This window comes from Danio rerio, chromosome 2 (genome assembly GCF_049306965.1).
Source record: "Danio rerio strain Tuebingen ecotype United States chromosome 2, GRCz12tu, whole genome shotgun sequence".
In the NCBI taxonomy this organism is placed as follows: domain Eukaryota; kingdom Metazoa; phylum Chordata; class Actinopteri; order Cypriniformes; family Danionidae; genus Danio; species Danio rerio.
In genome coordinates, this window is record NC_133177.1 from 26,080,907 (window position 1) to 26,106,802 (window position 25,896).

Below are 25,896 nucleotides of genomic sequence, written 5' to 3' on the forward strand. Positions count from 1 at the left end.
TAAAGAGCATATTTTACTCAGAAATAGTACATTTATAGTATACTGCTTGTGGGTTTGTGTGCCTCTTGAGACAAAACAATGTCATTGACTTATTTTAAGATATGTCACAGTAAGTTTTTCTCAGTTTAGACAGCTTAAATGTGCAATTTAGTCTAGGACTAGCCTTATCTCTGAAACCTATTAGTTTTTTGAGAATCAGTCTACACTTTCAGTCTCTATACATCACATTATTGGTTTCTAACACTCCTTTTCTGTGTGGATATTTTTTTCAGAGGTGCTGAGGCTAACTCTGGTGCTTCTAGCCCTGATCTCGATCCATTCAGTCCTATTGAGAGAAAACCAAGGACCTGCACCTTCATCCCCAATATCCAGGAGATTCGTGTCAGGTACTGCAGCACCCGGAAACACTGTTTTAGAAATGACATCATCACCTAACACACTTGGACATTAAAGGGCAAATTATTCTTTGTTTTTATGCACACACAGTCTTTCAAAGGATAGCTAATTTCACTTTTTTGTTCAAAGTATAATTCAGTCAAACACAATAACATTGTGACAATTTTCAACACCCCTTCTGATGTAAAAACTGTCCACAATTTCTAGTTATGCATTATAACACATATAAACATTATTTTCATTCTTTCATTATAGATTAGTAAAAACCATGGTACTTTTATAACCTCTTTACATTATTACTTGCATTATTTGGCATCTGTTATCTCTGTGGGATTCCAATCAGTTTATTAGTAACATTTTCCTTTGACTTTCTTGTCAGTCAGCAACCTGAAAGCACCATTGCCACCTTGTGGATAAATAATTTACTGCAAAATACAAATAGTTGCAAAAATCCAACTGTACTCACAGTATGTCAGGCCGTAGCCAGCCTGGTAAAAGGAATGATCCTTTTATCTAAAAAATTCACCACATTTTTATTTAATTATGAGATTTAATAAGTACATTTATGCATTTTTGTTATCTGCATCAGCTTGCCGGATAGTCATCTTAACCACACACATTTGATATACCAAAAATATTTCCTAAAGATTTATAATAAAGAAATATGAAATAGTACAAATTTATCAATCATATATCATTAGAAATAAATATGAATCTTATAAAGTTAGAATTAAAATCTGTAGCCCATTTAACATTTAACTGTAGCCCATTTAACATCGCAATTTGTCCATTTGAATAGAAAAATAATTAAAACATAATAATAATAATAATAATAATAATGTAAAGCTTCACAGATTTTTCTTGCCTCTCTTGTAAAAAAGTACCTTTGAAAATTTAAGCATAACAATAATAACCAAAATAGTGTTCAAATCAATTACAATATGGGCCGCTTTTGGTGCTTCACACCTTTTCATTGCTCATTTTTTGTTTCAGGAATAATGTCCAAGATTTAGCAATAAAGTTACCTGTTAAATCATTTCTCTGTTTAAAAACAATACAGTAGCGAAAGAAGACTTCTCTTATGGCAGATTGTAAAATGAAAATATTTGTTCTGCTTGGATAGGATTCTGCTTGATCTTAAAGCCTTTTTCGATGGGTAATTTTCACTATTTATGTTAGCATGGCAGTCAAAATAGGACAAATGAGCTCATATACGGGACAAATTCTGGACATTTTGTCAGTAAGGGCTAAGTCTTCTGAACCACCCAAACCGCCACTGGCTATGGCCTGTATGTGTATAGTATTTACATTAATTTTGAGATGCATTAAATTAATTTTTACTTTTAAAAAAATATGTATAAACCATCATCATGTAAACAGTATTGGATATATTTACTGTCCATTTTCGACACTTTTGCTTGCACAATTAATATAACAATTTAACCTTTGGCAAAGTCACTCAAATATTTACTCCTGTCTATTTCACCCGGAGTCAACACGTTGAATATGAGAACTGCTTATTTTTTAAGACTCTAATATTTTGCCTCGTTACGAGCTAATCAAATATATCTAAGATCGTAATGTTTTGGCCTATCAGTGCTTTTGTACAAGGGTACAGTTTATGTAAAGTTGCGTCCAACCAGGGGTGTTTCTAGACATAAAACTCTACTGGGGCACGGGCCCCTCTCAACCACTTAAGCCCCTAAATGTTTTTCTGCATATGTCAGTTTTTTTTCAATTAAACTACATTCTTTCGCAAGTGGTGATTTGGTTGCACATATAGAATAACATCTTTGGATTACTACTCTTGATTAATACACTTTCTACACATGTAACGTTAACTGCAAAAAATTTACTGGGGCACAGGTGATTTTTACTGTGGCATGTGCCCCAGTAAGTGGGGTCTAGCGACACCCTTGGTCTGCACCACTAGGTGTCAGTATAAAATCCATAACCTATACAGCTAAAATCCAAAACTATACAGCTAAAAAACTTTTTAAAAAGCAGCACTAAAGACACTTAAACACTAAAATTATTTTTGAAAATAGGCTCAATTACAAGTCATCTAGAGTTAAGCAATAATTTCAGCTAATAATTTCTCTTCTCGGGTTTGGCAGGAGCACTATTGCTTTAGCTTAGCATAGATCACTGAATTAGATTAGACTATTAGCATCTCGTTCAAATATTACCAAACAGTTTAGATACTTTTACTAAAACTTGACCCTTCTGTAGTTACATCATCTAAATTAGCTATTTTCTAGGTTGATATGGATTGGAACTATTAATCTTACTCTGCAACTCAGAACTAAACTATCATCTTTGTTTTAGAAATAACGTTTCATTTACATTTGGGGGGGGGGGGGGGTATTACCAGGCAGAAAACGGTTTAACTACTTACGCTACAAACAATTGTGTTCATGATAATACATAAATAACATATAAGAAAATACAGATTTGTAACATTAAGCAGCATAATGAGCTGTTTTTTTTACAGTTTAAAGTAAATAGAAGTGAATGAGACTGGCTGAATCTGGAAGTATGTGAAGGAGTAAGGTCAATACTCCATTCTGTAATTATCAGGGAGCTTTACCTGCTGTACCATGGCTGAAGCAGGTGCAATTTCTTCCATCTGTCCAGAACAAATAGATACATTCAGTATCTGCACCAAAGTAAAAATGTTCTATAAATATGTTTATATCTTTCACAAATATCTCAATGGTTGCTCCATGAAAATTACGATTCAGTGATCTATGCTAAGTTAAAAGTGCTCCAGCTAGACTCAGAGGTCAGCTGAAAACATTCATAAGGGGTAAAATAAGCCTATAGAAATTATTATTTATATATTTTTAAGTGGAGTGTTCTTTTAAATGTAATTATGCTGAGCAGACTCACTACTGTGAAAACTTTCAAAATCCTGATTGAAACGGATTGCCCTGTACCGTAAATAATGTAATATATGTAATTTTCCTATGCAAACAGCCCCATTGTGTCAAAGAAAGGTTATCTGCACTTTCTGGAGCCTCACACCAGTGGCTGGGTGAAGCGGTACATTGTTGTGCGGCGGCCGTACGTTTACCTGTACCGCAGCGAGAGAGACTATGTGGAGCGAGCCATCATCAACCTGTCCTCCGCTCAGGTGGAGTACAGCGAAGATCATCACACCTTGATGAGGGTAAGACACATTCACATTATACACACAACTACTGCGTAACGTGGTCTGCTGTAGTTGTAAACACAAGCGTTGTTTTGTTTTCAGGCTCCTAACACTTTCACAGTGTGCACTGAGCACCGCAACATCCTCCTCCAGGCCACAAATGACAAAGAGATGCATGACTGGCTGTACGCGTTCAACCCACTGCTGGCAGGAACTATCAGGTATGCCAAATCAATTTTGAATTTGTAGGTTTTGTAGTGCAGGATTTATTGAATATGCAGCTGTCTTATTTACAGGATATCTGCGGGGTTGTACAGTGCTCAGCATAATTGAGTACACCCTATTTTGAAAATGAATATTTTTTCCATTTCTCAGTGAATATAGGCAATGGTTTTTGGTGCATTTAAACAAAACAGATTTATTAAAAAGATTTATTTATTAAAATAATATTTTAGTCACCAAACATATTAAGAAATGAAAAGATAAATAATACAATACAATAAAAGTCATAATACAATAAAAGTCAAACAAAATATTGCAAAAATAAATTACAACCTACAAAATTTCAGCAAAATTTTTAATTTTTCATTTTACTTAAGTACTGTACTTATATATTCTGAGCACTGTAAAAATTCTTAAAATGTCCTAAATTTCAAAAATAAAAATGTAGGCCTTAAAAAGTCTTAAATTTGCTAAAAAAAAGTGTTAAATCTTAAATAATGTAAACAGGTCTTAATTTTCCTATTTTCAAGAAAAGCTACCCAATCGAGCCAACACACAATAACAAATAATCCATGTTAAAACCTTTTCTTTTAATATATATATATATATATATATATATATATATATATATATATATATATATATATATATATATATATATATATATATATATATATATATATATCCTATTACAGAAATAGGAAAAACACCTTAGTGTTTAGCACTATCTAAAATTTCATTCATAATGGTCTTAAAGGGTCTAAAAAAGCCTTAAATTTGACTTGAAGAAACCTGCAGAAATCCTATACTTAAGATGCCCTCAAAGGATGTACCAACGTTCTTCATGTCCAGATTGATTGTTAGTCCGCTACATTAATAATAGCGAAGGAAATTAAGATATCTAATAGTACACAATGCTTAATGTAAAATAGATAAAAAACACAAAAAACATAAGCACACATTACTTTATACCTATGACATATACAGTATAATATGCAGTACATATACATAAGATGAAATTTATCTTTTTTTTCTTTTTCTCACAAGTGTTTGAATATGACAATCTATTATAATAACGTGGTGGCAATAAAAAATACATGGCTTGTTAGCTGATTCGTTCAAACAGCTGATTAGATAAAAATGTCTCTTTTCAAGAGGATATAATAAGATTGGTTTTCTTGTCTGTTCATGTAACTATAAAAGACAATTCAGCCACTACAGAGTTGTCACTTATGTAATTTCCTGTAATACAATCAATTGCACCAAAATGTCTGAAACAAGCACTGTAAAAATATTTGATCAATAATTCATGACAACATAGAGCGGGGAAAATAAGTATTGAACATGTCACTATTTTTCTCAGAAAACATATTTCTAAACGTGCTGTTGACTTGAAAATTTCCCCGAATGTTGGTAATAACTAAAGAAATCCATATATGCAAAGAAAACTTTATAAATTAGTTTACAAATGAAGTTATGTGTAATTAAATAACCTAAAGCAGGAAAAAAAATATTAAACATGCAAAGAAAGGGAGGTGTAGAAAAGCAGCGAAAGCCCAGACAGCAGCTGAAATCTCTTAGTACTTATTCAGCAACACCCTGCCCTTTATCATTGTAAATAAATATTAGGTGCTTCAGTCCAACATTCACATTATTAGAATGAAGAATATGAAACCAGAGTGGTCATTTTAGCAAAACAATGATCCAAAACAGCCAAGGAAATTTTCAAATTCTTTCAGAGAAAGAAAATCAAGCTGTAGAATGGCCCAGTCAATCAACTGACTTAAATCCAATATAAAATACAAATTAAAAATCAGATTTGATAGACGAGACCCACAGAACCATCAAGATTTTTACAGAGTCCACTTTAAGCTGTCATCACCAATAAAGCCTTTTATATAAAGTATTAAATACATTTTAGTAGTTCAGGAAAAGACATGACATGTTAGTTCTTATTTTCCCTGCTGTATGTTATATAAGTTATACTGTAGAACGTATTCACACAAAAGTTGACCAAACCTCTTTCTTTTTACCCACAGGTCTAAGCTTTCCAGAAGAAAATCAGGACAGATGAGGATGTGAACCTGTTTTTTTCTCCCTCTGGCTCAATCCATAAACAGATAGCTAACAGGCCGTTGTGGTGTAATTAGGTCATGTGATCATAAGTGCCCAATCCCCATGTCATCACAGCTGCCTCTTGCCTGCCCTGCCCGTCTGTCCATGCCAACCACAGACTGTGAGTGTGAGTTTATGTGTGTGTGTCAGGCCCTATTTAGTGTACGTTCATAATATACTATCGAAATATACTGCACTTCCCACTCACATAGCTAGAATGGCAAAACAGCTTCTTAGACACAAAACCCCACTCTTAAAGGAACAGTTCACCTAAAAACGTCACCCTTGAACATAAAAGAAGATGTTTGAGGGAAAAATAAATACAAAACATTCTTAATAATATCTTCTTTTGTCTTTTAAGTGTGAGTAAATAGTGTGTAGATGTACATTTTTGGGTGAACTATCCCTTTAAAGTCATTCATTCATTTGTAAATGCGACTCAATGATCTGTTTGTGTGTGTGCTTCTGCAGAGTAGATTTCAAGTGCTTTTACCTGGCTCGGTTGTTGCCTCTTGGTTTTGATCATTATACTTTTTGAAGGGAGCTAATTTGCAGATGGCCTTTTATGCAGTGGACATGGTGATGGATTTTAGACTGAAAGAGGTAACTGTCTAATGTTTCATCAAAAACCATCTGCCATTTACAGAGGTTTAATTGTGTTTTAATTTCCATTAGTAATGTCTTTTTTTACATTACATCTTTTACGTTACACTTATTTATTAAGCATTGTATGTTTTATAAACATGAGTCCACTATTTGTAGTACGCTACAAAAATAATTTCTCACCTTGCACTTTTGATAATGAGCTTTATTTAGCAGATGTGTTTTGATTCGTTTGCACAAGAGCTCTGCTGCTAAGAGAATCAGCTTATTTGGTGGTTTTTTATTTATTTATTACTTTTCATCTGCTTATTTTCACGCACAAAATTAGTACGCTTTGATGCTGAACTTACACTTAACACATACATCAGAGTACATTTTAAACTTTTGAATTAATAAAGATGTCATTTGAAATGCTGGAGGTTTAGGTTCAGAAAATCTGCATCTACACTCTTCAAAATAAAGTTTTATGTAAGTTCACCCTAAAATATAATCAGTTTGAGCCAAAAAGTAAGTGTACAATATTTGACCTGCTGTTCAGAATGATGGCTCTGAGTTCAGAATGACGTAAATGGGTTATATGCACAGCAAGTGTTTTTCAGCCACTGATGAAGCATAATGTGAATATTTTCCGCTTCATAAGGTTTCTTTTCCAGCTTCGATTTTGTAATGTTATTACAATGCATTCAGTTAAATAGACTTAAGCATTCATTTAGTTGTTCAAGCGCAAAACGAGATGGAAGACTGTGCTAGCGGTGTCAGGATCAGCAGGCGAGCACAGAAACTCCTTTAAAAATATTGGGGTAAAATATTGGGGTAAAATAAACCATTTTTTATCATACTTTAAACACATGGCGGGGCAAATGAAATTTAATGCTGTGCTTCTTGTCTGGTCTGAGGCCCACTTAATATCGTTTATCAATCAGGCAGTGAAGATCACTGATTTTTAAAGAAATTAGACCTTAAATGTGGCCATTTTCTAATGGAAAGACTTTACTGGAAGCACTTATGCTGGCTGGCTAAAATTAAAAGTCTGTGTGCATATAACCCATTGCCTGGATATACACATGAAGTGTTCAGATACCAAAACCTAAACGCTGTTTGCACTTTTATTAGACTCCTGTGTGTAGGTTCAGTAATTTCACTTTTATGGTAAATAATAAGTCCTTTACATGGTATTTAAAGTAAAATATCTCAGCCGCGCACCTCCATTGGAAAAAAACAAACTTGTACAAACTCTAGAAATACGAAAAATGTGAACCGCCCCTGAAAGGCCGCCGTCATTTGTGATCTCCATCAGTTGATCTTCTTGCACAAACATGCTGAATTCACCTGATTTGTTGACAAATGGGTTGCAGATCCATTCCTTGGCAGTTTCTTCACTTGGCCTTTTCCCCTTTGGCAAAGAAACTTTCCAAAGATGTCTGTTGCTTACTCATTTTGCTGCTTTTGGGTTAAATTTGGGTGCTAAACGGACCGAAAATGTAAACGAGAGAATACGGTCATTTTTTCAAAATAAAAGATTGTTCAGTTAATGATTTCTTGTGGAGTCCGGTGCCAATTGATCCACCGACTGATGGTTGAGGACCACTGAGTTAGGGAATAAAATGAGCTAAAGCAACATGATCATTCTCCTAATTGCACACTGCTAAGAGGTTTTTAAATATGATACGACCCCCCACAAAGCTCACTGAGGCCCCCTTGTGGGCCGGGACCCCCCTGTTGGGAACCGCTGGCTTAGTAAACGTTTATTATTACCATTTGATACAGTTTGATATTGCGCATAGACCCGGAAGCCACTTTGCGTGACGTCACACTTAACAAGCAGATTCCGTTTCAGCTGGAAGTACATCAATATGCTGAAATAAAAGTCTCACCAACGTCTGCTTCACACAGAATTTACAGGAATCCAAAATGGCCTCCTGCTGAACTTTTATTTTGAAGAGTGTAGTTCCTCAATGTAGCTGCTATATTTAAGTAATTCCAAACCATTTCTACATGTTACAATATAAACTCTGTATTCAGTCCTCCAACATGGTGTTTTCCTTGTGAGATGGCAATGAGATGATGTAGTGTTAGAGAAGATCCAGTTACATATAACAAGAAGTCTTTTACCAAACGTTTTGTGTCTCCCTATATAATAGGTAAACTTTTTTAGAGAGATGTCTCAGCGTATTGAAATAGACCTGTTTTCATTACTCTTTGCTGTGTAACTACTGTATAAAGACCTACAGTAAGTATAGAAAAGCACCATTTGCTGCTGAATTCATAAATCTCTTACTTGGTTTGATTTGAGCTCATGCTATTGGTCAGTCAGCCGTTTAGCATGTTGCTCATGCTGATTGAGGATTGGTGTTATGTGCAATGGGCCAGCCAACCCAAAGAGCACAAACAAAGCAGTGATATTTAATAATGAGCGTACTTTCTAAGACATTTCAGCAGTTGTGGTGTTTGTTTACCTCTCAACTTTGGTTTCTTCATATGCAGCAGTAGAAGACTCTCACTCTGAACATGGATCTGAAATGTAATTTAAGGAGAAATCTTTCAGTTTTGGACATTAACGTTGACAGTCATACCTCCCAGTGCCCTGATGTTTTAAAATCCATTTCTGTCTTTTGACAATGCTATGTATATGATAGCATGCTGTACATATTTATTCAGCTTTTAAATGAAATGTATCTCATTTACCTCCTTAAAGTATAAGAGTAGCATTTACAAGAAAATAATAGATTCAGTCGTATTATTTTACTGAACTGAAGGATCACAGTCGACTATGAGCATGTAGTGTTCGCATTGACACGTGCCCTAAAAAAACAAAGCATTTACCAGGACTTTGTCAACCTACAGTACATATATAATGCAGATAAATGAGATTTTTAGGGTTTGTAGTTGATAATGTGACTCTTTTTCTCTCTTTCACTCTTTGTGTTGCCACTCGCCATACATCTTTTCCAACGAACATCTTTCATCCATATGAATATTTCAGATTTAAAAAAGGACGTCAATATAAACTAAGTGTACCTACTGTAATTGCTTCTATATTTCTGTTGATTTGCTCTGTATATAAACCCAACTGTGGTCTAGCACACAGCAGTAACCACTTTATACCATAATGAATGGGCTGTAGTGTATTCAGTGCTCAAGTTCTTTGAGTGTTGGAACTGTGTCTTCTAATGTCTGTGGACACTTAACACTTTGTCAGGTGTGAAATAAATGTGAAATACGCGCAATGTTCTTGAGTCTCGACTTCTTTTCTTTGTGGTTTCAGTTAAAACTCTTGTGCTGAAGAAAAATCGCCTGCATGTTGGATGGCATTAGTAAGAGTAAACTTAGCAAATTGTGATGCACGAAATTTCAGGTTTTGATCATAAGCAGTTTAACTTAGCAGTAACTCTGCAACTATATGGTAATTAATACTCTAAAGCAGCTAAAACTTTATTTTCATGTTACTTTTTTTTTTTTTTTTTGCAAGTGCATGATTGATTGAATTCTACATGTTTTTCAGTGAGCCATTTGTTTCATGTTCTTTAAAAGTCTTTAATTTTTCTTAAAACTATAAGAAGAATATCCAGTAAAGACAACATGAATGAAGTTTGTATATATATATATATATAGCACAGCACTTTACTAGCTGACCTCTGTTACACCCCACCAACCTAATTCCCATCCGGGTCACGGCACCAATGTAACCCCACCGGTCCTACAAAACCAAATCCACTCCAGGCTGGGATCAAACCGGTTACTCTCCGCATGGGAGTTGGTTGCTCTAACAAGGAAGCTAAAGACCATGGCCTCTAGCGTCTGTCGCTAGAGCACCTTTTCTGGTTTAGAGGAGTGAGGTTTACCTGCACAGTACTTCATTGCTGGCCTCTGCTACACTCACCCCCCTAAACCTCACTCCCATCCACGTCATGGCACCAATGTAACTCTGCCTGTCCTACACCACCCAACCTGCTTCGAGCTTGGATCAAACTGGCAGTTTCCCCCATTCTCTTTTTCAGTACATGTAAAGTTCTTTTAGGTTTGATGGGGAATGGCATTCCCCAATCAATTGGGTTTAGGTCTGGGCTCGGGCTGGGCCACTCAACGACATTCAGAAAGGTGTCCCATAGCCACCACTTTGTTATTTTGACTAAAAGATGAACCGTCACCACAATCTGAGGTCCAGAGAGCTCTGAAGCTATAATGTACATCACTACATTCATCTGTACATTACTGCATTCGCTTTTCCCTTAATACTGACTTGTTTCTCAGTTTTTCCATTGAAAAACATCCCGCAGCATGATGCTGCCACCATCATGCTTTACTGTAGTAATGTTTTTGTTTTTGTTTTTTCACTTCGTCAATTGGTGAAGTTTTTTCCTCGCCGCTGTCACCACTGGCTCTCTTGGTTTTGGCTTGTGGAGCTGCGCATCAATGGATTTGCTCTTCAGTGTTTGGACTTTCATCAGTGTAAATTAAACCACGCTAAAATGAACTAAACTAAACTTCAACTCTGAAAACTGGACTGACACATTTTCAATTTACTAGAATTTCTATGCTAAGCTGCTTTGACACAATCTACATTGTAAATGCGCTATAGAAATAAAGATGAATTTAATTGAATATTGGCCAGGTGGTCAATCTTGGCTTCATCAGATCAGTGATTTTTGTTTTCAATACAGGCCTTTTACAGAGGAGGTCTGATTGGTGGATTTCCGCAAAGATAGTTGCCTTGATACAATCCTGTCTCTACAGAGAACTGCTTGTACTTCATGGCTTGACTTGATATGCTCTGTAAATGTGAAACTGTGTAGAGACAGATTTGTGCATTTTCAAATCATGTCCATTAAACTGAATTAACCACAAGCGGACAATTTCAAGTTGCAGAAACATCTTAACGATGATCAGTGGAAAAAAGGATGCTCCTGAGCTTTTAAATCTGCCAAGATTTCAAACAAACTTCTTCCACATTGTCATTATAGGGTACTGTTTGTGGAATATTGCAGAATGCACTGTCAGTTTGAGTTAGTATGTTAATATATATAATATAATATGTTAGATATGCACTTGCAAAGTTAACAGAACATCTAAAGTAGACCATGAAAATAAACTAATTTAGGATGGTTGGGCATTCCAGCAAGAATTTTGTGTGCGTGCATTAAAAGATCTCTAATTGACATCCAAACAGACACCTTGGCAAAAGTAAGGCTACATTTGTCTGGTCTGTTTGTGTAATATTGTTAGGCATCAATTTGAAATTCACTAGGATGTCTACTGTAAGTTTAGATCTCTATTAGACATCTTTTTTAAAAAAATATTTGCTGGGGTAAAACTTGCCAAATTGTACATGCTATGTTCACACCATGTTTCAAATCCAAAGCTAGTTCAAGAATCCATGTAAACCAATGAATAATAAAAAGAAAACCTCTAAACCTCTTTAAAAAAAAAAGCTAGGCCAAAATTTGGCTTGTGAGTCCCGATTTAGATATCTTAGATCTATATGATGTACAATAGTTATTTAAAATGAGTTGTAACAGATCTGCAATCAAACCTCTTACTGTACTGTATTTAGTGCTTACTCAGTAAAGAAGTAAATCACCTTCTAAATCAGCAATTTAATCATCAATTTAAAACACGATTATACCTACATCGGTGGTGCTGTGGGTAGCGATGTCACCTCACAGCAAGAACCGGCTGGGTCAGTTGGGATTTCTGTGTGGAGTTTGCATGTTCTCCCAGGTTTCCTCCGGGTGGTCCAGTTTCTCCCACAGTCCAAAGACATGCGCTATCGGTGAATTGAATAAGCTAAATTGGCCAAAGAGAATGAATGTGAATGCAACAGTGTATGGATGTTATCCAGTGCTGGGTTGCAGCTGAAAGGGCATCCGTTGGGTAAAACATATGCTGGATAAGCTGGCAGTTCATTCCGCTGTGGCGACCCCTGATTAATAAAGGAACTGAGCCGAAAAGAAAATGAATAAATGAATAATTCTTAAATCATTTGAGAACATCAATTAGGCATTTTAGTTGAAAATATCTACCATTCTCTTTCTAACTTTTCAAAGTAATACATTGTTACTGGATCTGGGAATAACAGCAGATGTATATTTTCGCATGAAGGCTCTCGTTACATTTCTGGCTCGGTGCTTATCCACCCCCTTCATCTCTCCCATGCGCATCTGTCAGCAAGCTCAGGTATCTTTTTAGAGAGCGAGCAAGAGAGACAGAAAGCTGGGTGCAGCCCAAGGACCCCTGCCACTTTTTTTCTGACCATTCTAGGTCTAACATGGTTCTACATAAAGCCATTCAGGCCGCTCGAGAGGGGGATGTGGAGGCTCTGAGGGCCCTGCATGTGTCTGGATGCCTCAGTCCAACTATCACTGATGCCCAAGGAGCCTCACCTGTACATCATGCTGCCCGAAATGGACAACTGGACTGCTTGGAGTTTCTGGTACATGAAGGTTATTTCCAATGCAACACCCGAACGAAGAACGGAGCAACAGCTGCCCATGATGCTGCTGCCACCGGGCATATCCGAGAGCTGCAGTGGCTGCTGAAACAGGAGACGTGTGGGATTGAGGTGAGCGGTGTGACATATCGAGAGAAAAATTTCATTTGACAGCTGAATTGATGACATTCTTGAGTACGGTCTGCTGTGTCACTGTCAATTACACAGGTCATCGATGATGGATGGACACTGTAAGCAAAGAAGCATCTCTTTTATTAATATCACTGACAGCATAATAGCTCATCATGGTATCGAAAGGTCATTGTGATGTGCTACTTACTATGCTCATAATTCAGAGCTATTCAAACTGGGTATTGCAGGCTGACATGTGTCTTTGCTTTGGCCTACAGGATCGTGATGGCGAGGGGGCGACTGCTCTGCATCTGGCTGCCAGGTTTGGCCATGCGGAGGCAGTGCAGTGGCTGCTGTTTGAAGGTGGTAACACAGAGGCAGAGACCGACTGCGGAGCTCGACCTGTACATTACGCTGCAGCCAGCGGAGACCTCACTTCCCTCAAAATGCTCATGTCCAGCTCTCCACGGTGAGGCTCGCACTCATTCATAAGTACATTTCACACTACAAGTTTAATTTAGTCTGATCAAGTTAGAATCGGGATAAGACCATTCAATTCTGGAGGGCCACTGTCCCTAAAGGAATATTGTTTTTGGAAATGAGCTCTCATTTTATAAGTCTCCTGGAGTTAAACAGTTGAGTTTTACCGGTTTTGAATCCATTCAGGGAAACTCCGTGTCTGGCAGGAGCACATTTAGCTTAGCTTAGCATAGATCACTGAATAGGATTAGACCATTAGCATCTACTTTATTTTACTTTTTTAAAGCACTATTTTAAGCTTTTTGTGAAATGAATAAAAATAAGAAAATTAAGGCATTTGGGATATCGTGATATGTATTTATATCTTGTTATGTATATATGAGCAATATCACATGAGTAGCTGTGCCATGTGGCTGTATATCAGCACTGGTGGCAGGCGTACTTAGTGTCCCCACCAGTAATTTTATTATTTAGTGTCCCCACCAGTGTGTTTATACAACAGTTTGATGGCATAATTGTGTATATTAAAAAAAAATCAAACACAGAGAGTCTCAAAAACCCTTTTGTATTAGGAACTACTTTCTTCCGCCATTCATTCACATGTGCAGCTGATGGCAGAACAGCAGAAACCGTTGCTACTTCTCAAATGTCAGTTTAGAGCTAATGTTTGAATGATTCTCTAGCGTAATGTCTAAAGTCATGACAAAACAGGTGATTTTGCTGACAATTTAAGAATATAAGGCTGAACGGCATGAAATGCCATCAGTCTACAGAGATTTCCCAGTATTTCTCTGTTGCAATCAGGATTTCACAGTAATTAACCCTGAAAAAGCCAGAGCAAAGCAAACACTACCAGTTTCTGTTGTATAAATACAGCAATACAGCATACAAAAGAGAGAGATCGACTTAGAATGTCACTTACCTGATTTATAATGATTTGCTCTGCTGTAGTTTGAAAGAAACGCTGAGAAAATGCTGGTTTTCACCCTCACGGACTTATTTTGCGGTTTCTGTCGTCATCTTGTGGCGGACTGTCAACCGTCACTTTCTTTGGTCTGCTCAGACAGGCTGATGGCAGCTGAAGCACTGAATCCGATGTTCTGAATTTATAAATATTTAACATAGGCACTATCCTTATAAATAAACCGCATCGTAGTAATCTAAACTACTACATTCTCGACTGAAAAAGCTTCAACAGTGCATTATGTTGTTATTTGCAGATTATTGCACGGCTATCAGCCAATCAAATTCAAGAACCAGACTGAACAGTTGTATAAATATTTATATAAACATAAACAGATTTTGAGATTTGTTGGAATATTTATTCAATTTGATGCGTGTTCAATAAAAAAGATCAGGAGAAGGTTTTCTTCAATGTCAAAAATCTTAGTAATTTATTAGATACAAATTAATAATTCAATTCACAGAATTCTGTAATCTTCAGTGCAATGCAAGAGTTACATTCAGGAGGTGTGCAACAATTTTTTATTATCTGACTCATATAGGCAGCTGATATTAACAGGTGGGAGTCTAGGGAAATTTGTCACTTGTCAATTATTCTCCAGTCCTCTATTTGCATTTCTATCAGATTTATCCACTTCTGCAAAAATGCTTCATTAGTATGCAAAACATACAAACACATGAGAATAATTTTAGTTAATATCACCTTAAGTAATACAAATACAATTGTTAATAAAAAGCAAAAAAAAGAGACAAAAATAATACAAAAAATATTCCTTTTTACTTAGAACAGATTCTTAGTCAGAAATAAGCCATAGTATTTTAACCAAAATGTAAAATTTTATCTCAACATTGATTTAATATCTCAGAATTTCATTTTATCTCATAATTGATTCAATTTCTATTAGGGAAACAAAAATATAGGGAAAATATGATGTGTGCAATATTGTTGCTGAGCATTTGCGTTATTTCTTGTGAAATTTCACGTGCTCCACATAAATCCAATATTTATAATCTTTTTTAATTATGGAATGATCATACTAAACTAACCAGGTTATATATTTGTTTCTGATTTAATTAAAATGTAGTTTAGGTAAAAAAAAAAAGATGTAAACATTAAAACACTATGAATGGTTGAAGATATTCTGACTCCTATTGGCTATTGTCATTTTATTCTCTCTTGTCTCTACTCCCACCATTAGTATTTATTTTCAGCTCTAGGTTCCCCTATTGGACAGGCGGGTAAGAAGATAAGGCCCCATCTGCTTGGCACGTAAAATAAATGTAATAATCACGCCTTGCTACAATACAAATCATAGTGATAGTACTGTTATTGAGATAATGATATATTTTTTATATTTTGTGCTGCGCTGATATCAATAATTTCTATGTTTTATATCATAATGTCTTAGTAGCTGATAAATTTGACCTTTACATAATATCACATAATTAATGCTCATTCATTTGTACACTTTATGCTATATTTTGACAAACCTTTGCATTATGTCCTCCATAGAAACTGGACTGTTTCATACAGTAATGCTGTCACTACTTGGCTACTCCTTCCTGGAAAAGCTACAATATTTGTGAAACTGTTTGCTAGAGGCCCTCTATTGTAGTGAAACATCTAATTTAGTTTGGTTTTCTATTGTTAGATGCTCCCATGTGCTCGTGTGACTGTAGTGTGTGTTTATGTGTTTACCAAACCATGAGTCATGATTACACACAGGCAGCAGCTAAGAGTCACGTTGCCATTTCTTGAGCTTGTGTTCTTCGGGGAGGCTGGGGAAAGGTCATCTGACACATGTCAAGCCCACCATCTGGGCTCCATACTCTATAATACATGAGGAGCCTCTTGCCTACCACATGTCACCACCTTTGTGTGTGTTTACTGTACATCTGCACACACCAATTCATACTTAATGATGCAGCAGAGCTTATTCCTCTTAATAGCTACTTTTACCGTATATGCAAATAATGTCTATGTATCTGACTGAACTAACAGCCAAAATCGTTTGGTTTTTGGCATGTTTTTGATGCCAACGTTAATGTCAATTTGAAGTTGTTTTGACATCAAGATGGTCAACTAACATCAAATCTATTTGCATTTTGGACATGTTTTTGTATGTGTTTTGACAACAAGGTCCCTGCAGGGATAGGACACACTATGATTCGGATGCATTCAGATGCATTCACTTTAGCAGTACTGACTTAAAGTAATAATTTTTAATTATGAGCTTCTCAGTCTCTCAGATCATTCTGGAATTCATTTTTTTGATGTTTAAGTTACTGCAAATTTAGTGCCCCATTTTTTGCTGTGCAGCGTAATAGATTTACACTATAGAGTATATACCACATCACACACATAACGCACAACATAAATAGTGAGAAAAAAAAACTGTGGTTACCTCTTCCCATTCCAATTTAGCAAATGCAGTCAGGACAAGCTTTAGACTATTGTAACAACTAGTTAATTTATTTTTCAGCTTCAGTTCTATTGTAGATTTGCTGGCGTGCTTGGGATCATTGTCCTGTTGAATAACCCAATTTTAGCTAAGCTTTAGCTGCTGGTTGGGAATTGCATTAACACACACCCAAAAGTCCCTATAAGGCAGAGGTGTCAGTTCGTGGAAGACCACAGCCCTGCACAGTTTAGTTCCAACCCAACTCCAACATACATATGTGTAGGTTTCAAACAAACCTGAAAAACTCAATTAGCTTGATCAGGTGTGTTTAATTAGGGTTGGAACTAAACTGTGCAGAGCTGCGGCCCTCCAGGAACTGAGTTTGACACCTGTGATTTAAGGTAAGTCATTTGACTCAACAGTCATCTTTGAATTGCCTTTCGGGCAGTATGCTCAGGCATTCTGTTTGAATGAGGAAGCATCAAATTCTGGAAAAATTGCTTGTCTAGCTTACAAATAATTTTCATACTAGGAGTCACCAATAAAATAAGCTATTGATAATTAGCTCCTTTCCTAGAAGGCAGGGCTTTATTCACCATATTGACTGTTACTCTTTTCCCCATTAAAAACCATATGAGTGTCACGTCTGGTGTATTCTATAGTCTTTGGCACACAACCATCTCTAGGGTTTACAGAGAATGGTCTGAAAAAAGAAAATATCCAGTGAGCGGCAGTTCTGTGGGCACAAGTGTCTTGTTGATGCCAGAGGTCAGAGGAGAATGGGTTAAGTTGATAGAAAGGCAACAGTAAACCAAATAACCAGTCTTTACAACAAGGTATGCAGAAGAGCATCTCTAAACGCACAACACGTCCAACCTTGAGGCAGATGGGCTACAGCAGCAGAAGACCACTCTGGATGCCACTCCTGTCAGCTAAGAACAAGAAACTGAGGCTACAATTCACACAGGCTCACCAATGTTGGACAATAGAAGATTGAAAAAAACGTTGCCTGGTCTGATGAGCCTCGATTTCTACTGCGACATTCAGATGGTAGGGTCAGAATTTGGCATCAACAACATGAAAGCATGGATCCATCCTGCCTTGTATTAACAGTTTAGGCTGGTGCTGGTGGTGTAATGGTGTGGGGGATATTTTCTTGGCACACTTTGGGTCCATTAGTACCAACTGAACATCGTGTCAAAGCCACAGCCTACCTGAGTATTGTTACTGACCATGACCATCCCTTTATGACCACAGTGTGCCCATCTTCTGAAGGTTACCTCCAGCAGAATAACGTTCCGTGTCATAAAGCACAAATCCTCTCAGACTGGTTTTTTGAACATGACAATGAGATCACTGTACTCAAATGGCCTCCATAGTCACCAGAACTCAATCCAATAGAGCACCTTTGGGATGTGGTGGAACGGGAGATTTGCATCATGGATGTGCAGCCGACAAATCTGCAGCAACTGCGTGATGCTATCATGTCAATATGGAGCAAAATCTCTGAGGAATATTTCCAGTACCTTGTTGAATCTATGTCATGAAGAATTGAGGCAGTTCTGAAGGCAAAAGGAGGTCCAACCAGCTCTAGTAAGCTGTACCTAATAAAGTAACCGATTTGTGTACGTTGTTGTTCACCTGAGGTTTTATTTTCCAAATTTTTAAATCTGCCAAAGATAATCTAATTTGTATTTGCACTGATAAAAATTTGGAATTTCATATGGTGTCCTAACTTTTTAATATGGTCTTGATTTGTATTTTGAATGCAGGTGTGTGGACTGTCAGACAGGAACCGGAGCCACTCCACTGTATTTGGCCTGTCAGGAGGGGCATCTGCATGTGGTCGAATACCTGGTGAAAGACTGTGGTGCCAACGTCCATGTTCAGGCCAAAGATGGCATGAGTGTGTTACATGCGGCTGCCCACATGGGACACTACGCACTGGTGGTCTGGCTGGTGAGTTTCAGCAGCTACACTCGCTCTCTGATGATTTCCCTCTAGTGTTATTGAATATATTTGAGTGTTAGAGTCTGCATGAATTAGAAGCTGCGACTGTTTTTTTTCTGTATTGTAATGCAGTTACTAGAGAAATTGAATATTAAATAAGAAAACAGTGGGCGTGGCTTATTATTTCTATTATGAGCTGATTGGATGTAGTAGATTAGGCATTTCATTCAGAAAGATTGGGAAAAGGGTGAGTTATTACAACCTAACGACTCCTCCTCTTCACCATTTTTGTTTGTTGTCAAAACTAGAGGGGTGTGGTGATGTTATGTTAACCAGGCCCAATACATCAGACAGACCGACGTAATCTGAGAATTAAAAAAAAAAATTTTTATCTCACTGTTTACTTACACTCGAGTGGTTCTAAACTTTTATGATTTTTTTCTTCTTTTTAAATAAAAACAAGATATTCTAAAGATTGTTGGAAAAAAACAGTCACTGCCATCTATACACAAAACAAAGATTTTTGCTGCTGTTCAAGTTGCTTATTTAAAATGAGCTGAAACAACACAATTATTGAATTATGGGGGGACAACTTAATTGTTTTATGTTCAATCTATTTATATTTGTTTAGTTAACTTAATCATTTTGTGTTGGGACAACATAAATGGATTGTGTGGAGCCCTGCATTTATTTATAATGTAGTAGGAATAATTTAAAAAATCAGTTTTTCCAAAATTGTTCAGTTTACCTTCCTTTTTGTTGTTTTTTTGGGTGAACTATTTATTTATTTAGACGAGCCTTTATAGAGAAGAGCCTTAGTCAGGGAGGTCATCAATAACCCGATGTTTACTACGTCTGAGCTCCAGTTTTCTTCTGTGGAGAAAGGAGAACCTTACAGAAGGACAACCATCTGTGCAGCAATCGGCCAATCAGCCCTGTATGGTAGAGTGGCAAGACAGAAGCCACTCCTTAGCAAAGGGCACATAGCATCCCGACTGGAATTTGTTAAAAAGTTATCTGAAGGACTCTCAGACCATAAGAAACTAAATTCTCTGGTCTGATGGAGTAAATGCCAGGCATTACGTTTGGAGAAAACCAATCACCGCTCATTACTAGGCTAATACCATCTCTACAGTAAAGCATGGTGGTGGCAGCAACTGCTGTGGGGATGTTTTTCAGAAGCAGGAACTGTCAGGATAGAGGGAAAGACAAATACAGCAATGTACAGAGACATCCTAAATAAAAATTTGCTTCAGAGTGCTCTTGACCTCAGACTGGGGCGACGGTTCATCTTCCAGCAGGACAATGACCCAAAGCACACTGCCAAAAAAACAATGGAGTGGCTTCACAACAACTCTGTGAATGTCGTTGAGTGGCCCAGCCAGAGCTCAGACCTAAATCCTATTGAACATCTCTGTAGAGATCCGAAAATAACTGTACACCACTTCCCATCTAACTTGATAGAGCTTGAGAGGTACTGCAAAGAGGAATGGGCAAAATTCCCAAAGACAGGTGTGCCAAGCTTGTGGCATCATATTCAAAAAGTCTTGGGGCTGTAATTGCTGCCAAAGGTACATCAACAAAGTATTGAGCAAAGACTGAGAATACTTCTGTACATGTGATTTTTTTTCAGCTTTTTAATTTTTAATAAATTTGCAACAATTTCAAAAACTCTTTTTCCACTTTGTCATGTATTCGGTATTGTGTACAGAATTTGAGGAAATAAATGAATTTAATCAATTTTGGAATAAGGCTGTATCATAAAAAATATGGAAAAACTGAAGTGCTATGAAGACTTCCCAGATGCACTGTATTTGTGTAAACACTGCTGTTTTAAAGTAACTGTTTGGTTTTAAACCAAATTTTTAGAACACCACAAAAATATTTATATTACTTTCCAATGTTAGGCTAACAGGTAAATCATTTCACAAGTTGGTTCCCTTAACAGAGAAAACAGATTGACTGAAAAAAGAGGTCTAACACTTTGGAACAGGACAGTCACCATTAGCAGTTAGCTCGTGTGACTCTGTGAGAGGTTTGATGCCTATAGATTAAATCTGGAGCATTGGAACATGATTATTTAAACATTTAACAATTTACAATTTTTATCCCTTTAAGAGTTTATCTGTTTCTGTCTCTGATATGGATCTTTAGGCCTCGTTCACAGACCTGGATCTGTCCTGTCAGGATAAGAATGGAGCCACAGCACTACACTTTGCTGCTAGCGAGGGCCACCATCGCATCGTTGAGCGTCTTTTACTGATGGGGGTAAAGGTTTTGAAGGACCACTGGGGCGGGACGCCTCTGCATGATGCAGCAGAAAATGGAGAGCTGGAGGTTTTTGCTTTATTCCTTGTTCACAAATCACTAATGCTTATCAAGGCCATTCACATGATTATAGAGTTTAAGTAGTGACTGATGTGCTTTGACTGAAGGCTTGAATGACAGCTGTAATGTGTGGTTCCCTCAGTGCTGTCGAGTGCTGCTGAATAATCACATCAGTCCGCTGGAGAGAGACTCTGACGGGTTTACTGCACTCCACCTGGCAGAATACAATGGCTATCATGACTGTGCCAACTTCCTGCGTGATGCTGGAGCTCAAGTAAGATAATCAGTACTTTTTTCAGAACTAAAAAAACACTCCACCTAAAAAAAAATGCTTATTTTACAACTCTTGAGAGGTAAATAGTCGGGTTTTACCATTTCTGAATCCATTTATCTGATCTCCAGGTCTAGCAAGAGCTATTCTAGCTAAACTAAAAGAAATAAGGAATTATTTCGCCTAAAGAAAAATATAATATTATAAATATAATATAAAAAATACATTTCACAGAACAATTAATAATTTTGTTAATTAAAATAAAATAATTGTAATTAATTTTAATTGCATGTGAAATTGCATAAAAAAGGGGAGACATTTTCTCATTTAATAGTAAAATAATGAATAAATAATAATAATAATAATAAAAGAAAAAGCACAGAGAAAAAAATAAATGTACATTATGGTTAATAGATCTATACTTTCCATACTAAAAGTCATATTTATAATAGAAGGTAAAACACTTTTCACACTCAATATTTGTAATACTTCCCTTTAAGTGCATTTACCCAGATGTTTTATACCCATAAATACTGCTTGTTTTGTTAATGCTCCATCTTATGATAGCATAGCAAACTCTTACTGCCCTCTATTGGGAAACATTCACATATTTCAGATTATAAAATAGTAGCTTGTGTTGGCTGACTCATGCTAGAAAATAGACAAAAGCGAACACATTTTAAGTGCTTTTAGAAAAAATTAAAAATAAAAATAGAAAAACACACCAAGGCCAAGAGAAACATCCCAGCTGATGAAGCTCTTTATTATTTATCAGACACAAGACAGGATATTCTCCCCAGGAATGACCTATTCAGAAGGCTGGATTACTGATTGTACTGATTTCCTTTGGCTTAGTCCCTTTATTCATTAGAGGTTGCCACAATGGAATGAATCGCCAACTTATCCAGCATAAGTTGTATGCAGCCCTTCCAGCTGCAACCCAGTACTGGGAAACACCCATACACTCTCACATTCACACACACTCATACACTACATTTCCATTCACCTATATCGCATGTCTTTGGACTGTGAGGGAAACTGGAGCACCGGGAGGAAACCCACGCAAACACAGGAAGAATATGCAAACTTCTCACAGAAATGTTAACTGGCCTAACTGGGGCTCAAACCAGCGACCTTCTTGCTGTGAGGGATAGTGCTAACCACTGAGTCATCGTGACACCTCAGTGATTATAACTAAATATAATTTGATACACGTCTGCTGAGGGTAAACGTGTTTACACATGATTATTTGTTCTTTTGAAGAAAGTTACAAGAACAAATAATGAACAATGTCTGGATTGTGTGGTGAACCTGAGTTTGTTATTTGTTCATGTTAATTAGTGCATTGATTAACATGTTACTATATTTGTAAGTTTACTGTACATTAACAAAGATTTAGTATTGCTTAACAGATTGTTAAGTCGTGTGATATAATCCATTGTCAAATACATTAATATATTTATTACATTTAGGATTATTTTCTGTTATTTATTTTTGAATAATAATTGTATACTATAACTATAGTCCTAGTCCTGCCATTTATTTATAAATATATATGTTTTTTGTTTTAGAATATATATAATACAGCACAGGTCAGTGTGTGTGGTGTGATAATCCAGGTTTGCATAATTCGGTTTTGTGGTTGGACTGAGATTTTGATGAGGGTCACGAGTGCCTAATGAGGTTTTGATGATGTCAATCTTTTTTTAATTCTTAATATTCGGTTATTGTTGTTCAAGACAGAGGATTTACATTGTTTAGATGCCATGGACCATTAAATATCCTAGTAAGAGTCTGTTTTCTTATGTAAAGTCTCAATTTATACTGTTATATATGCAGTATATATATACACTGCTAAATATATGTAGATATTATTTAGTTGCAAAAATTTTCTATTAAGTTACATAAGTGCATTTTTATTTATTGCAATACTGTATTTACTTGAATAATTCATATTTATTTGTTTGTATTTTGTTTATTAATTTAGTTGTTAAAAAAATATATATTAATCATTAGAATTATTTGAATAATTACTGTTAGAATTATTAGAAATATTTTTATTGCAAAAAAGGCTGAACAAATTAAAACTAACAAAAATAAAAAAATATATATTAGAACCTAACTCTAGCAGACTAAAATGAAATAAAAACGACATGACAGTTTAAAATAAGAAAATCATAGATAAATGAAAATGTATTTTCAAAGGTGTATATATATATATATATATATATATATATATATATATATATATATATATATATATATATATATATATATATATATATATATATATATATATATATATATATATATATATATATATATATATGGGTATTTGTATTCATTCATTTTCCTTCGGCTTAGTCCCTCATATATCAGGTGTTGCCACAGCGGAATGAATCGGCAACTTTTTCGGCGTGTATATATATATATATATATATATATATATATATATATATATATATATATATATATATATATATATATATATATACACACACACACACACACACACACACACAGTTTTTTTGAGGAGGTACTGCTCCCCAGTAGAGCTTTATGTCTAGCAACGCCCTTGGTGTAGCCTTTGTGCAAGTAACAAGCAACATTATTGTGCAAGCAACATTAACTAATTAAGCTTTTACTGTGAAGATGGATTAGAATATGAGTAAACATTACAATGATTATGCAGTGCTGAACAAAGTCACTGTTCACCATTAGATCATGTTAACTACTGCATTAAATAACTAATACAACCTTACTGCAAATTGTTATCAAAATATTTCAATATAGTGTCATTTGAAACGTTTTGTTTTGTGTTTTGAGTCATACAATGTTTAACTTTTTTGAAGTGTTTAGCAGCAGCTGTTTAAATTAAGCTAAAATGCTATGTTTTACTCTAATTTAAGAAATTAAAAGTTTCACTTAGGCTATATTGTCTATGTGTTGACATTTCATTTTTGAAGTGTTGAGTCAAGTAATTAAGTTAGTTTTCAGACAAAGAAATTAGAAAAATAATAAAAATACAATTTGAAATATTTAAGTAGTAATTAATAACTTTTTAAAGTAACCCAGCATTAATAGAAACATGGTAATGAATGACTGAGTGACTTTAGCCAATGTGTTTTCTCATATTTACGTTCAATATTTAAATGAGATCTGAACAATTTTCTGTTCTAGTCTCATGATGTGATGAAAAGTCAGAGGAGTAAGGATTCATTAAATTTATTTCCAACTACAACTATGATATCAGGCTGATATCAGAATCATAAATCTTAGTACATCGAAAGGTTGAGGCAGGCAGCAAATATCAACATCCAAAAAACAGGCAAAGGTGTCGGGCTAGGAAGCAAACAATCAGACAGTTTAACACAGGTTAAAATACAAAAATAAACAAAAGATAAATTGCTCAGTAATGATCACTGTGGCGAATCAAAACATGGTGCTGACTCTGTCTGTGTGTGGTTTTTATATGTGAGTCAGTAATGTGTTGCAACTGGGTGTGTAATCAGTCCAGGTATGTGACTGTAGTCTTAATTGTACCAGAAAATTCGGGTGATAGCTCCCTCTGGTGGTGTGGAGAATGCAAAGCAGGAGTCTCACTGGTAATAGGTGTACAATACTGAATACGAGTAAGGATTCATAACGATGCCAATAACTGTTATATATTAAACAAATATTTGTTTTGATTTTTTTTATTTGTTGTGTTTGCACGTGTTTTGTTATTAATTAGAAATTTAGCTATTGCTGGGAATTGTTTATTTATGATTATTCACATTTAAAAATAACAGTTTTTACATAGTATATCTATATATACTGTCTGTTTATCATTTAATATATTATTATTATATTATTTATTATTCTGTTTATTTATATACAGCAGTATATATGCGCTCACCAGCCACTTTATTACGACTTTATTCGAGCCAGGCTGAACCCTCTTTTGCCTTCAGAACTGCCTTTATCCTTCGAGGCACAAATTCAAAAAGGTTCTGGAAATATTCCTCAGAGATTTTGGTCCATATTGACATGATAGCATCACGCAGTTGCTGCAGATTTGTCAGATGCAAATCTCCCGTTTCACCACATCCCAAAGGTGCTCTATTGGATTGAGATCTGGCAACTGTGGAGGCCATTTAAGTAAAGTAAACTCAATGTCATGTTCAAGAAACCTGAGATGATTTGCGCTTTATGAGATGATTCTCTCTGAAAAAAATGGTACAATGTTGTACCAAAGAAGGTACAAACCCTTGTCTCTGGGGTAGTACCTTTTTTATGGAACAGAATTCTACTTTGAGACAAAGAAATAAATTTGTACCATTGCTGTTTGTACCTTTAAGGACATAATTTGCAGCATGGGAAATCAAACGAACCTTTGTTTTTTTAAAACCTGCAGATACAATATTGTGCCTTCATCAAAAATACAAATCTGATCCATAAAGGTAACAACACA

The 25,896-nt window shown here is 35.8% G+C and overlaps 2 protein-coding genes across 15 annotated transcripts in view; both read left to right on the forward strand.

The window, feature by feature from the left end:
* The window catches only part of kif1ab (kinesin family member 1Ab), a 68,141-nt gene extending 58,420 nt beyond the window's left edge, over nt 1-9,721 (forward strand). For all 10 annotated transcript variants that reach the window (XM_021467188.3, XM_073925330.1, XM_073925336.1 and 7 more), the window contains 4 exons: nt 273-386; nt 3,376-3,568; nt 3,653-3,771; nt 5,812-9,721. In XM_021467188.3, coding sequence (XP_021322863.1) covers nt 273-386; nt 3,376-3,568; nt 3,653-3,771; nt 5,812-5,854 — 469 coding nt within the window. In that variant the 3' untranslated portion in view covers nt 5,855-9,721. The remainder of the gene's footprint in view (nt 1-272; nt 387-3,375; nt 3,569-3,652; nt 3,772-5,811) is intronic.
* A 3,002-nt stretch (nt 9,722-12,723) lies between these two features.
* Nucleotides 12,724-25,896, forward strand: part of espnlb (espin like b) — a 28,055-nt gene continuing 14,882 nt past the window's right edge. For 4 of the 5 annotated variants that reach the window (XM_073925346.1, XM_017351620.3, XM_073925352.1 and 1 more), the window contains exons 1-5: nt 12,724-13,049; nt 13,328-13,518; nt 18,667-18,853; nt 20,999-21,181; nt 21,315-21,446. In XM_073925346.1, the coding sequence (XP_073781447.1) occupies nt 12,756-13,049; nt 13,328-13,518; nt 18,667-18,853; nt 20,999-21,181; nt 21,315-21,446 (987 nt within the window). In that variant the 5' untranslated portion in view covers nt 12,724-12,755. Of the gene's footprint in view, nt 13,050-13,145; nt 13,236-13,327; nt 13,519-18,666; nt 18,854-20,998; nt 21,182-21,314; nt 21,447-25,896 lie in introns of those variants that run through there. The other variant, XM_073925356.1, reaches the window with a different exon arrangement.